The sequence below is a fragment of the Dama dama genome, chromosome X (assembly GCF_033118175.1).
Source record: "Dama dama isolate Ldn47 chromosome X, ASM3311817v1, whole genome shotgun sequence".
Lineage (NCBI taxonomy): Eukaryota > Metazoa > Chordata > Mammalia > Artiodactyla > Cervidae > Dama > Dama dama.
Genome location: NC_083714.1, coordinates 6066457 through 6080130, shown reverse-complemented (window position 1 = coordinate 6080130; position 13674 = coordinate 6066457). Strand labels below are relative to the sequence as shown.

Sequence of the window (13674 nt, the reverse complement as noted above, 5' to 3'; positions counted from 1 at the left end):
TTGAATGACAAACACAGTCCACTTTGCCTGGATCTTCAGCCTTGGGTTAATTGTACAAAGAAAACAAGGAAAAAAGGCTTTAAAATTGAATGTATAATTTGGCTATTCTGGTTATAGTCTATAAACTGATTACCTACTTTTGTATTCTCATTAAGACCAAGAGGGAAACTTAAGGTGTTTTGATTTATTAAACATGCATGTTGTACCACTGAAGAAAAATTATGCTATGAAAAAAATGTGTTTTCTGAAGTTATGAAATATGTTCTTAAGTTTGCCAATCAGAAAATGCTGGTGTAACATTTCAATCACTTGTTTCTTGGTTTTCTTAAAATTTTCAAAGGTTAAAAATTGTGATGTGTAAAAATGATAAGCAAAACATTTTGGTATGTAAAGCAAGTAGGATATGTGCTGTCAACAAAGAGAAGATATAAAGAATGGAGATATTTTGTTGAGGAAAAATGATGACAATAATTTTGTCCTATAGTTGTTTGTCTCTGGATGAAGAAATACAGGACAAAGTTGTTTGGATCTAGAAAGAGACCAAAGGTTTGTGAAAAAGGAATTTTGGAAAAAAAAAAAGAATTGTGTACATTATCAGGATTAAGATTAGACTAAATTTAATTAGGTATATGGATTTTATTAACAGTAACCTGATATAAGACTGAAGTTGGTTTTTCTCTCTTAAGAAAGCAAAGTTCTGAATATTGATCTGATTTTGGTAACAGAATTCTAATGGAAAGTCATTTTTTTGTTTCTAATCATACTTTTGACACCAGTGTTCAGGATGGAAAAACTGTCTGGTAAAGTTGTCACAAAGTATAGCTGCTTATGATGTGTAGCACTGCTGGCTTTATGTGTACTACTGAAAGCACATGTACAATGTTTGTGCAACAATTGGGTATGAATGCTAAAATGTATGGCCTATAAAGCATTTCCCTATTAACCTCTGAGCCTGTTCATGATACCTGATTAGTTTTCCCCTGATGTGGACAACTAGGCAAATATATACATAAAAAGGAGCACCAAGGGACATGGATAGACCCAGAGCAGGCAAATGAACCACTCTGGCAATGTTGGAAAAATCTATTGATTATCAATACTCTCTATGGAAAGACTTACAACTTAAAAGGGAAAAATTATGGAAAAAATATTCACATATTGAGGTATGGAAAAGTCATTCTGGTCAATACAGGATTTAATTGGAACTTTAGGCTAACCAAAACAGCCTGTTTGTAGCCTATTAAACATACATTGTACATCTGCTTTAATCATTAATACAAAAAAAACAGTACAAAGGTGGATTTTGATTATTATACACTATGTAATATGTCTGCTCCTGCTGCTAAGTCACTTCAGTCGTGTCCGAATCTGTGCGACCCCATAGACGGCAGCCCACCAGGCTCCTCCATCCCTGGGATTCTCCAGGCAAGAACACTGGAGTGGGTTGCCATTTCCTTCTCCAATGCATGAAAGTGAAAAGTGAAAGTGAAGTCGCTCAGTCGTGTCCGACTCTTCACGACCCCACAGACTGCAGCCTACCAGGCTCCTAATATGTCTAGTAATTTTCAAATGTTTGTCCAGGTACAATGAAAGTTTATCACCTTTCTTGTTCAGTATCTGTTCCTCCTCAAGATTGAAGAGTATCAAAGAAAAAGGTGGATTGAAACAGAGCAGGACTATATGATTCTTGCCTCCCCCCCATGTCTTCTGCCTGCCTTTTGCCTGTGAAGAACTTTAGTCAAAGAATAAGTTTAATCAGAGAAGTAAGAAATGCTGAAACAAAGGAAAACAGTCTAAGGAGACTAAATAATATAATGTAGCCATCAAGCATTGTCAAGGACCTTTAGTTCTTTCTCAAGGGCTATAGATGATATTTTGAGCCATATCCTGTGAGTTCTCTTATAGATACCAAAACACCAGGTGGAGAAGTTAACTACATGATCACCAGACTGTACCCAGGACTTGAGTTGCCACAATTTCAAGAATTGACTGCAAAGAAATGGGAACATGTGCAGCCCAGAACTGCAGATTAACTGTACGTAAAACAATGAAGATGATGCTAGTCAGACCACTGATGAAAAACTGAACATGCCTGTTAGAGATGACTGTGCTGTTTATGCATGTAACCTCCCCCCTCAACTCTGTCTATAAATAGTCTCATCCCCTGCTTGTCAGGGTGGGGGGGTGGGGGTGAGGCCGGGGGGGTTGTAGGATTGGCCTTTGGACAGATGTTTGCCACCCTTCCCATCACCAGTTGCCAGCATCTGAAATAAAGCAAACTTTCCTTTCCACCAGCCTGGCCTGTTTACTGGCTTTTGAGCAGGGAGCAGCTGGACCCTACCCACATACTCTTTTGGTAACAATTCTACTTAACTTAGATCCTTAGATTTTAAGTGTGTCTCTTATAAACAATATATAGTTTGCATGAATTTTTAAGGAAGTCTGACATTTTTCTGTTTTGTTTTGAAAATTGTTTTTAACTAATTAATTTTGGGCTGGGCTGGGTCTTCTTTGAGGTGTGTGGGCTTCTTGTTGCACTGCATTCTCTTGTTGTGGAGCACGGACTCTAGGTATGTGGGCTTCAGTAGTTGCAGCATGCAGGCTCAGAAGTCGTGGTTGGTGGGCTCGAGAGCCTGGGCTTAGTTGTCTCATGGCTTGTGGGATCATCCCAGACCAGGGATCAAACACATGTCCCTTGCATTGGCAGGCAGATTCTTAACCACTGGACCACCAGGAAAGCCACATTTTTATGTTTTAACTGATACATTTAATTTATCTACATTTACTTTAAAAAATATAGTTGGAGTTAAGTCTATCTGATTTTTTAAAACATTGAAGTATAGTTGATCTACAACATCATACTGGTTTCAGGTGTACAACATGGTAACTCAACCGTTTTGTTTGTTTGTTTGTTTGTTTTATAGATTATACTCCATTTAAAGTTATCACAAAATAATGGCTGTATTTCTTTGTGCTGTAGAACAACACACTCTTGCAATCTATCCTTTTTATACATAGCAGATTGTAACTTTCAGTCCCCTAGCCACATCCCTCTTCTCCCCTCACCCTCTTCTCACTGGTAACCACAAGTCTGTTCTCTATATCTATGAATCTGTTTTTGTTTTGTATATTCATTTGTTTATTTGTCAGCTTCCACATGTACGTGATAACATATGATAACATAAGCATAATACCCTCTAGATTCATCCATGTTGTTGGAAATGGCAAAATTTTGTTATTTTTCATGACTGAGTAATATTCCAGTGTGTGTAGGTATACCACACCTTCTTAATCAATCATCTGTTGATGGACACTTAGGTTGCTTCCATATCTTGGCAATTCTAAATAACGCTGCTATGAGCATTGGGGTGCATGTATCTTTTTGAGTTTGTGTTTTCATTTCCTTTGGATATATACTCAAGAGTGGAATTTCTGAATAATTTGGTAGTTGTTTCTTTTCTAGTCACTCTTTCCTTTTGGGATTTCAATTAAAAATATGTTAGTCCTTCACATTCTATCCTCTTTCTTCGGATTATATGTTGCTTTATCACAGACTACCTCAAAAATTTAGTGGCTTAAAACAACAACTGTTTTTTATTATACTTGTCAATTCTGTTAAGTCTGGAGTTCCAGCAGGGCGTGGCAAAGTAATAGTTTCACTCTTCGTGGTGTCTAATGTCACTCAGTGGTATTCAACTGGCATCTGGGTTGGTCTGGAGGGTCCAAAATGGCTTCATTCACGTCTATTGCCTTGGTGGAGAATGCTGGAAAGTTGGACTCAGTCGGGACTCTCGGTCAGAGAGAGTATCTGAAGGGATAGACGTGAGCTGCATGATACTTTCTGAGGTTGTTGTTGTTCAGTCACTAAGTTGTGTCCAATTCTTTGCGACCCCATGGATTACAGCACAGCAGGCTTCCCTGTCCTTCACTATCTCCCAGAGTGTGCTCAAACTCAGGTCCACTGAATCAGTGATGCCGTCCACCCATCTGATCCTCTGTTGCCCCCTTCTCCTCCTGCCCTCAATCTTTCCCATCAGGGTCTTTTCCAATGAGTCGGCTCTTCACATCAGGTGGTCAAAGGACTGGAGCTTCAGCTTCAGCTTCAGCATAAGTCCTTACAGTGAATATTCAGGGTTGATATCCTTTAGATGGACTGGTTTGATCTCCTTGCAGTCCAAGGGACTCTTAAGAGTCTTTTCCACCACCACAATTTGAAGGCAATTCCTTGGCGCTCAGCCGTCTTTATGGTCCGACTCTTACATCGGTACATCTGTACTTTCTGAGATAGCCTTGGAAATCACATACCATCACTTCCACTATATCTACAGGTCACACGTTTCTGTTACATTCTATTCATTGCCAGCACAAATCAAAAGGAGGGAATTAGACTACCTTTTGAAAGGGAGAATGGCAAGGTCACATTGTAGAAGAAGCATGTAGGACAAGATATCTTGGCACATCCATCTTTGGAAAATAGTGTTGGCTATAATCTTTGCCAACAATACAATTGCACTCATCTCACACGCTAGTAAAGCAATGCTCAAAATTCTCCAAGCCAGGCTTCAGCAATATGTGAACCGAGAACTTCCAGATGTTCAAGCTGGTTTTAGAAAAGGCTGAGGAACCAGAGATCAAATTGCCAATATCCGCTGGATCATTGAAAAAGCAAGAGAGTTTCAGAAAAATATCTATTTCTGCTTTATTGACTATGCCAAAGCCTTCAACTGTGTGGATCACAATAAACTGTGGAAAATTCTGAAGGAGATGGGAATACCAGACCACCTGACCTGCCTCTTGAGAAACCTGTATGCAGGTCAGGAAGCAACAGTTAGAACTAGACATGGAACAACATACTGGTTCCAAATAGGAAAAGGAGTACATCAAGGCTGTATATTGTCACCCTGCTTATTTAACTTATATGCAGAGTACATCATGAGAAACGCTGGGCTGGAAGAAGCACAAGCTGGAATTAAGATTGCCAGGAGAAATATCAATAATCTCAGATATGCAGATGACACCACCCTTATGGCAGAAAGTGAAGAGGAACTAAAAAGCCTCTTGATGAGAGTGAAAGAGGAGAGTGAAAAAGTTGGCTTAAAGCTCAGAAAACTAAGATCATGGCATCTGGTCCCATCACTTCATGGGAAATAGATGGGGAGACAGTGAAAACAGTGTCAGACTTTATTTTTTTGGGCTCCAAAATCACTGCAGATGGTGACTGCAGCCATGAAATTAGAAGACACTTACTCCTTGGAAGGAAAGTTATGACCAACCTAGATAGCATATTAAAAATCAGAGACATTAGTTTGCCAACAAAGGTCTGTCTAGTCAAGGCTATGGTTTTTCCAGTGGTCATGTATGGATGTGAGAGTTGAACTGTGAAGAAAGCTGAGTGCTGAAGAATTGATGCTTTTGAACTGTGGTGTTGAAGACTCTTGAGAGTCCCTTAGACTGCAAGGAGATCCTACCAGTGCATCCTGAAGGAGTTAAGTCCTGGGTGTTCATTGGAAGGACTGATGCTGAAGCTGAAACTCCAGTACTTTGGCCACCTCATGTGAAGAGCTGACTCATTGGAAAAGACCCTGATGCTGTGAGGGATTGGGGGCAGGAGGAAAAGGGGACGACAGAGGATGAGATGGCTGGATGGCATCACCAACTTGATGAGCATGAGTTTGAGTAAACTCCGGGAGTTCGTGATGGATAGGGAGGCGTGGTGTGCCGTGATTCATGGGGTCGCAAAGAGTCAGACACGACTGAGCGACTGAACTGAACTGATAATCTTTGGGCTTCCCAGGTGGCACCAGTAGTGAAGAACCTGCCTGCCAATTCAGTTCAGTTCAGTCACTCAGTCGTGTCTGACTCTTTGCGACCCCATGAATGGCAGCATGCCAGGCCTCCCTGTCCATCACCAACTCCTGGAGTTTATTCAAACTCATGTCCGCTGAGTCGGTGATGCCATCCAGCCATCTCATCCACTGTTGTCCCCTTCTCCTCCAGCCCTCAATCTTTCCCAGCATCGGGATCTTTTCAAATGAGTCAGTTCTTCGCTTCAGGTGGCCAAGTACTGGAGTTTTAGCTTCAACATCAGTCCTTCCAATGAACATTCAGGACTGATTTCCTTTAGGATGGACTGGATGGATCTTCTTGCAGTCCAAGAGACTCTCAAGTGTCTTTTCCAACACCACAGTTCTAAAGCATCAATTCTTCAGTGCTCAGGTTTCTTTATAGTCCAACTCACATCCATACATGACTACTGGAAATACCATAGACTTGACTAGATGGACCTCTGTTGGCAAAGTAATGTCTCTGCTTTTTAATATGCTGTCTAGGTTGGTCATAACTTTTCTTCCAAAGAGCAAGCATGTCTTAATTGCATGGCTGCAGTCACCATCTGCAGTGATTTTGGAGCCCCCAAAAATAAAGTCAGACACTGTTTCCACTGTTTCCCCATGTATTTTCCATGAAGTGATGGGACCAGATGCCATTATCTTAGTTTTCTGAATGTTGAGCTTTAAGCCAACTTTTTTACTGTCCTCTTCCACTTTCATCAAGAGGCTCTTTAGTTCTTCTTCACTTTCTGCCATCACGGTGGTGTCACCTGCATGTCTGAGATATTGGTATTTCTCCCGGCAATCTTGATTCCGGGCTGCTTTATGCAGCCCAGCGTTTCTCATGATGTACTCTGAATATAAGTTAAATAAGCAGGGTGACAATATACAGACTTGACGTACTCCTTTCCCTATTTGGAGCCAGTCTGTTGGTCCATGTCCAGTTCTATGTTGCCTCCTGACCTGCATACAGATTTCTCAAGAGGCAGGTCACCTGGTCTGGTCTTTCCACCTCTTTAAGATTTTTCCACAGTTTGTGGTGATCCACACAGTCAAAAGCTTTGGCATAGTCAATAGCAGAAGTATATATTTTTCTGGAACTCTCTTGCTTTTTCGATGATCCAACGGATGTTGCCTATTTGATCTCTGGTTCCTCTGCCTTTTCTAAATACAGCTTGCACATCTGGAAGTTCACGGTTCACATACTGTTGAAGCCTGTCTTGGAGAATTTTGAGCATTACTTTGCTAGTGAGTGAGATGAGTGCAACTGTGTGATAGTTGGAGCATTCTTTGGCATTGCCTTTCTTTGAGATTGGAATGAAAACTGACCTTTTCCAGTCCTGCGGCCACTGCTGGATGATGCGGGTTTGATCCCTGGATCAGGAAGATCCCCTGGAAGAGGTCATGGCAACCCATTCCAGTATTCTTGCCTGGAGAATGCCAAGGACAGAGGAGCTTGGCTGGCTACAGTCCATGGGGTTGCAAAGAGTCAGACATGACTAAAGTGACTTAGAACACATAATCTTTATTATCTCTTTTCTATATTACATTTAAAAAGCTCTGCATTCTGCATTTCATATTATTTCTTTTACCTACTACTTCACCAATTCTTTCTACATGATGCATTAGTGTTTTAATTGTATCTGGTGATTCTGAGACCTTCAGTCTGTGAGTTTGTATTTGGCTCTCTATTGTTTCTGTGGCCTCTTGCTTACTTTCCTTGTTTTGTACCCAGCATTTTTGTGTTCTGGAAATTGTATCTCGAACATTTGTGAAAATAACCTGAAGCCTAGAATTTTGGTTTCTTCCACGAAAGGTTTTATGTGTTCTACCAGATGTCTGCAGGCACTGCCAATTCAAGATTTGCTTAAATTATGATCAAGGATAGGGATTTCATGGACAATACGTATGACCGAAAACTGGGTTATAAGTCAATGAAATAAAAGTTTAACTGGTTTACCATTACTTTGAGGATGTAGCCCTTAAAGTGGGCATGGTTTACAGCTACTTTTACTCCATTATCATCCCATTAAATCTTATTTGAATGTTAGTAATATGATTATAACACTCAAATTGGTATCTTTTAGCACAAACCACAGAGAAGGCAATGGCAACCCACTCCAGTACTCTTGCCTTGAGAATCCCATGGATGGAGGAGCCTGGTAGGCTGCAGTCCATGGGGTCACAAAGAGTCGGACATGACTGAGCGACTTCACTTTTTCACTTTTCACGTTCATGCATTGGAGAAGGAAATGGCAACCCACTCCAGGCAGTGTTCTTGCCTGGAGAATCCCAGGGATGGTGGAGCCTGGTAGGCTGCCGTCTATGGGGTCGCACAGAGTCAGACATGACTGAAGTGACCACAGCAGCAGCAGTAGCAGCACAAACCACTTCTTTGGTTTCAAGACTCATATATCAAACTGCCTACTCAACATTTGAACTTGGATATCTAGTAGGCATGTCAAATTAAATATGTACAAAACAGACCCTTGAGTGTTTCCTCAAATAAATCTGTTCTGATTCATGCCTTCCACATCTCATTAAATGTCACCAGCATCCACCTAGTTGCTCAGGACAAAAATGAAACATTTTTCAGTTTTCTCTCACCATTCCTCCCTATCCTCAATCTAACAGCAAGCTTCTCTGCTTATCTTTAAATTATACTCAACATCCTTACCTTTCTTTTTACTTTCACCCTCACTACCCTGTTCAATAGAATGGGAAAGACTAGAGATTTCATCAAGAAAACTGGAGATACCAAGAGAAAATTTCATGCAAATATGGGCACAATAAAGGACAGAAATGGTATGGACCTAACAGAAGCAGATAAGATTAAGAAGGGGCAAGAATACACAGAAGAACTGTACAAAAAAGGCAGTAATGTCCTGGATAACCACGATGGTGTGGTCACTCACTTCTGCCCTACCCCTGCACACACTTCTTTACTGTACTCCACTCATGCTGGTCCTTTTTTGTTCCTCAAGCATGCTAAACTTGTTTCATTTGCAGGGCCTTTGGATTTCCTATTCCCTCTGCTGAAAATGTCTTCTCTCAAACTTTGGTTAGCAGACCTCATTTTTATTTATTTTTAAAAAATGTATGTGGCTGCACTGGGTCCTAGTTGCAGCATGTGGGATCTTTATTTGCAGCATGTGGGGTCTAGTTCCCTCACCAGGAATTGAACCTCAGTACCCTGCATTGGGACTGCAGAGTCTTAGTCACTGGACTACCAGGGAAGTCCCTAGCTGACCTCTTATCATCATTTAGGCATCAACTCCACAAAGAGGATGTTTCTGACCACCACAGTGAAAGTAACACACCCTGTCACTCTCTGCCGTATCAGTCAATTCTACCTTTTGAACAGCACCAAGATTCCCTTATTTAGTTTTCTAGTACTTTATTGCCTTTTGCTTTTCCCAGCAGAGTATAAGCTCCTGCTTTGCTATTCTTCAGTGTCTGTGCAAGTGCCTGGCATGTAGCAGATGCTCAATAAATATTTGTTGGCTGATTCACTCTCCTTATGTTTATCTTCCATATTTCTCTGTGTGTTCTCTCCCCTGTCCAACCTCCTTCTGCTCCCTTAACACTGAAATTCTCCCATTTTGCCCTCTGGATCCCCAGTACTTTGGAAAATGACCTCCCCTATCACCTCAATCTCATTACCACACACTTCACTGCTTCCTGCTGTGTGTATCAGGGCACACTCAGGAGACTAAGCCTTACCTGGAAGCTCATAAGCTGTTAGGTGAGGCTGACTTCCTTCCTGTTCCACATGGCTGCTTCTTGACTCTGACCTCTCTACCCTTTTGTAGACCCCTCTTCTTCTCCATCTCACCAGAGTAAGAGTTTCATGCTACCTGGATTTACCATCCTGTAACCCTCATTATTGGTGTCACCACCTAACCTCCCATTTGCTCCTCAGCTTCCTCTAGACTTTGCCACTTGCTTCTCAGTTTCCTCTATAAAACAGCCTTTGGAGCCTCGCTGCAGATTGTGCCTTCCCTATTGTTTCAGCATCTGGTCAAGTCAAAGGTCACAACAGTAGCACAAAGGAATAATCAATGGACCCATACCTGTTTCTTAGTGCGTGGGGGGATCTACTCATCCCATAATCCCAGAGCCGCTCCACTGCAGCAATAAAATAGTGGCGTGTTCTCTTTTGAAAGCTGCGGGGGTCCTGATTTTCATCTTCACCATAAATGTCAAAATCTTCTCTCTTTGTTTCAATCGACAAAGTATCATCATAGTCGGTTTTGTCTGGCTCTGGCTGAAGAGTAGTAAGGGTTATCTCCCTTTGATGGCGTTTCAAGATTGGTGGATTTTGACAGCACACCCTTCCAGTCCCTTCTTGCTTTGGCCAGGAAGCTTCTCTTTTGGCCTTATCTTCTCCTTCATTTGCTACTGCTATTGAATGATAGTTTTCACTAGGGTCCAGAGGCAAAGTGATATCTTTTGTCTTCAAAGATGTGAGTTTGTGTGACCTCTCTAGGGATTTCCAGTCTTCTCTTGGTATCAAGGTAGCTGATTGGTTATCCCAAGCAAGGGGACCCAGCAGCTTGGATGGAATCTTTTCAGAGCTTTCTGTTGTCCATTTCAGAGATGGCACTTTTCCAGGCCTGTAGACTATATTCAATTTAACAAGCCCCTGTGTTTTCTGAAGGAAGATCTCTTCCCTGAGATCCAGGTGGGCAGGAGAAACCTTGCTAGTTTTTGTAGGCAAGTCTTCCTGATGAACAACTTTCCCAGATGCTTCAGACAAGCCTTGTTTCAAGAGAACCATGTTCTCAAGTTTCTTGTACATGAGTGGATTTGTGGCCTGTTTCCCCAGGGCGCTGCTCTTTCTTTGACTTCCGATCACTTCCAATGTTAGGAAGGCTAAAGAAAGGTTATTTTTCTTGGCTCCTTGTAAGAAGTGACTGGTTTCTTGGATCCCAGAATGACTTGCCCCCAAGTTACAACCATAGGGTGATGCTGGAGGATGAGAAGAGTTATCTTGGGGTGGGATCTTGATCACATCTGTAGGTCTAATTGACCTATGACTCCTCAGAGAACAATCTGGTAAGAAGGACTGAGTAATGGTCCTTTTCTCCATCTTGTGTTCTATCTGTGTGAAGGTGCCCTGGGTCAAACGTTTCATGCTTTTGGACCACTGAGTTGAGGCGTCATTCAAAGTTACCCCTCTTTCAAGCTTTACTTCTTCCTGTGGGAGTCTGGATTGTTTCAAACCCCGCTTATCACGGTGAGGAACTGCATCCTGCTGACTTGGGATAGAAGACAGTCTTGTAGTGCTTGGAGATTTCTCTACCATTTGCTTTGTTTGATTCCCTAAGACTTCCACGTTTGTTTCCACCCTTCGTTTTGAGAAATGGGCTGCATGAATCCCGGCTCTTTTTGCCGAATCATTTAATGACCTGTTGTCTTGAAGTACCGGAGTATATGTCTCTTCATCTAAACCTCCGACATTTTGCTTAGTGCTTAGTGAAAAGAGGTTCTTCAGGAAATTCTTAGTTCCAATCACTGTATACACCTGAGGCAAAACTGCATTCTCAGGGATTAATGTTTCTTTCCTTTCTGTCTCTTCCTGGGATTTTTTTTCTTGATTGTCTGTATCATTTTCTTGGACATTAGCCAAGTTAGTAAGAACTATGTTTTTGCTATTTGGAAAAATCATCTCTTCAAGGCCGGTGTCCTTGCTAAATTCATGATCTTCTGCTACTGCCTTATTCTTTTCTGATAAGACATTCTGATCTTTCACAGAGTTTTCTGATACTGATGATGTTAATTGCTTTGGACTGGGCCTTTGCCCAGAGCTTAGGGAGTTCTTGCCATGGGTTCTTTTTATCACATTTGTTGAATCTGGCAAAAACAGAGTCTTGAAGAACGGTGTATCTGGATATTCTGTATCTAGTGGCCCAGGGCCTTCTTTATCTTGGTGGGTCATTTCCCTTTTTTTGGATGAAGTAGTTTTATTTGACACATGACTTAGTCCAAAAGATGTAGTATTTTTGTCTATAAACAATTCATCATGAATCAAAGAAGTCACTTCTTGAAAGTTGGTAATACTGTCTATAACAATATCTTGCCAGACTGATGTACTATTCTCAGTTAATACTGTTGGGTCATCAGTGTGAGTCTTTCTGTTAGTTGTTGAGTTAGCTGGTGCCTTGTCTGTCTTTACCAAAGAGATATTAACTTTAAATAAAGCATCATCTTTGGTCAATGGCGCAGGTCCATTAACTCTTTCCTCTTTAAATAGCCTATCACTCTCCATTGATAATACATTTTCTCCCAGTGAACTTTCTTGACTATTCATTAAAGCTGCTTCTAACAACTTGGAATCATTATCTTCTTTACTCAAGCCCAAAGGTACACGTGACCCAATAACATGAGATAAACTTTTGCCAAATACAATGGCACCTAATTGACTATTAAAATTAACTGGCATATTTGGGGGTCCGAAGGAACCTGTCTTTTCAGTACCTGCTGACAACTTGTCTGATGGAATTGTTGGTAAAGGCATTAGATTGTTGTTTGATGAACTTGAAATTTTTAAATTAAGTTTGTTCAACTCTGCCATTATAGTTGTTCCCAAATTCTCATTTAATCTTAGTGGCAGTTCTGGCTCTTGAGTAAATACTCCTTCCCCACTGTGATGGAGCTCTGGTCCGAGATGTGCCACTTCAGATGGGGATGGGCCTTTGTTTCTTTCTGTTGGTTCAGGTAAATGATCGGTAGCCTCATTTCTGGCTTCTTGGAGATCAGATAAGGATAATCTGTGTGGAGTAGGATTCTGTCCCAAGAGCATAAACAAATCACTAGAGGAGACACTTTGTTCTTTAAGCAGCTGCATTTTCTCTCCAGACTGAGGGTCAGTCTTCTCTATGTCATTTTCTGGAGTCGTGGTGGGTTTGAATTGCTTTTGCCTAGTGCTAGGGTACCTTGAATTCTGGGAGAAGCTTCTGGGTTCAATGACATTGTTTTCACTCAGCAAAAAGGTTGGAATATCTTCATATGTGTCATAATAATCACCAACGTTCCTGTCACAACTATCAACCTTCAGTAAGGCTGTCATGCCTCTGTTCCGAAAGTCTGAGTTGTGGCACCCCAGAACCCACAGACCTGGAGATGAGGAAGAATAAGACTCTGATTACTCATAACTCAAGTCACAAGCAAGATCTGTGCTAGAGATTCTCTTCCATTCCCAGAAAAATGAAAAAAAAAATACTACTTAGTACCATTATATTGCCAGTTGTTATGTTAAATGCCAGAAACACGTAACAGTAGTCCAACAATGATAGTAAAAGCGGTTTTTGCATTGCTGCTGTTGTGGCATATCTCTTTGTGACCACAAGAAAGGGCTGTGATTTTAAATGAATATATATTGGCATAAAAATGGAGAAATGTAATTAACATACATAAGAGTGGCGAGTCTTACTAGTCACATAGAACTCCAGTGATGACAGTGACTTAACTCTGGAAAGTTTACATAGGCCAGCTGTTTTTGCTATACAGCACAGTGCTGTAGGTTCTACAGTAACATTGTGCTCTCAGTGCTCAGTTCCTCAATCATGTCCAACTCTGTGTGACCCCATGGACTATAGCCTGTCAGGCTCTTATCTCCATGGGATTTTCCCAGCAAGATTACTGGAGTGGGTTGTCATTTCCTCCTCACTGCCTGGGGTCAAGTCCCAGTGCTACAATTTATCAGCTGTGTGACTTTAAGCAAGTCAGTTGAGGTCTCTGAGCTCCAGTTTTCAATTTTATAAATGACTCATAGTATCTAATAATGCACTTAAATCACACAACACAATGCCAAGCATCCACTATGACCAATGTGTAGGATAAG

At 41.3% G+C, this 13674-nt stretch overlaps 1 protein-coding gene across 3 annotated transcripts in view; it reads right to left on the bottom strand.

Moving 5' to 3' along the window:
* F8 (coagulation factor VIII) overlaps nucleotides 1-13674 on the bottom strand; it is a 143367-nt gene that overhangs the window by 45695 nt on the left and 83998 nt on the right. For all 3 annotated transcript variants that reach the window (XM_061137962.1, XM_061137963.1, XM_061137964.1), the window contains one exon: nucleotides 9902-12947. In XM_061137962.1, the coding sequence (XP_060993945.1) occupies nucleotides 9902-12947 (3046 nt within the window). The remainder of the gene's footprint in view (nucleotides 1-9901; nucleotides 12948-13674) is intronic.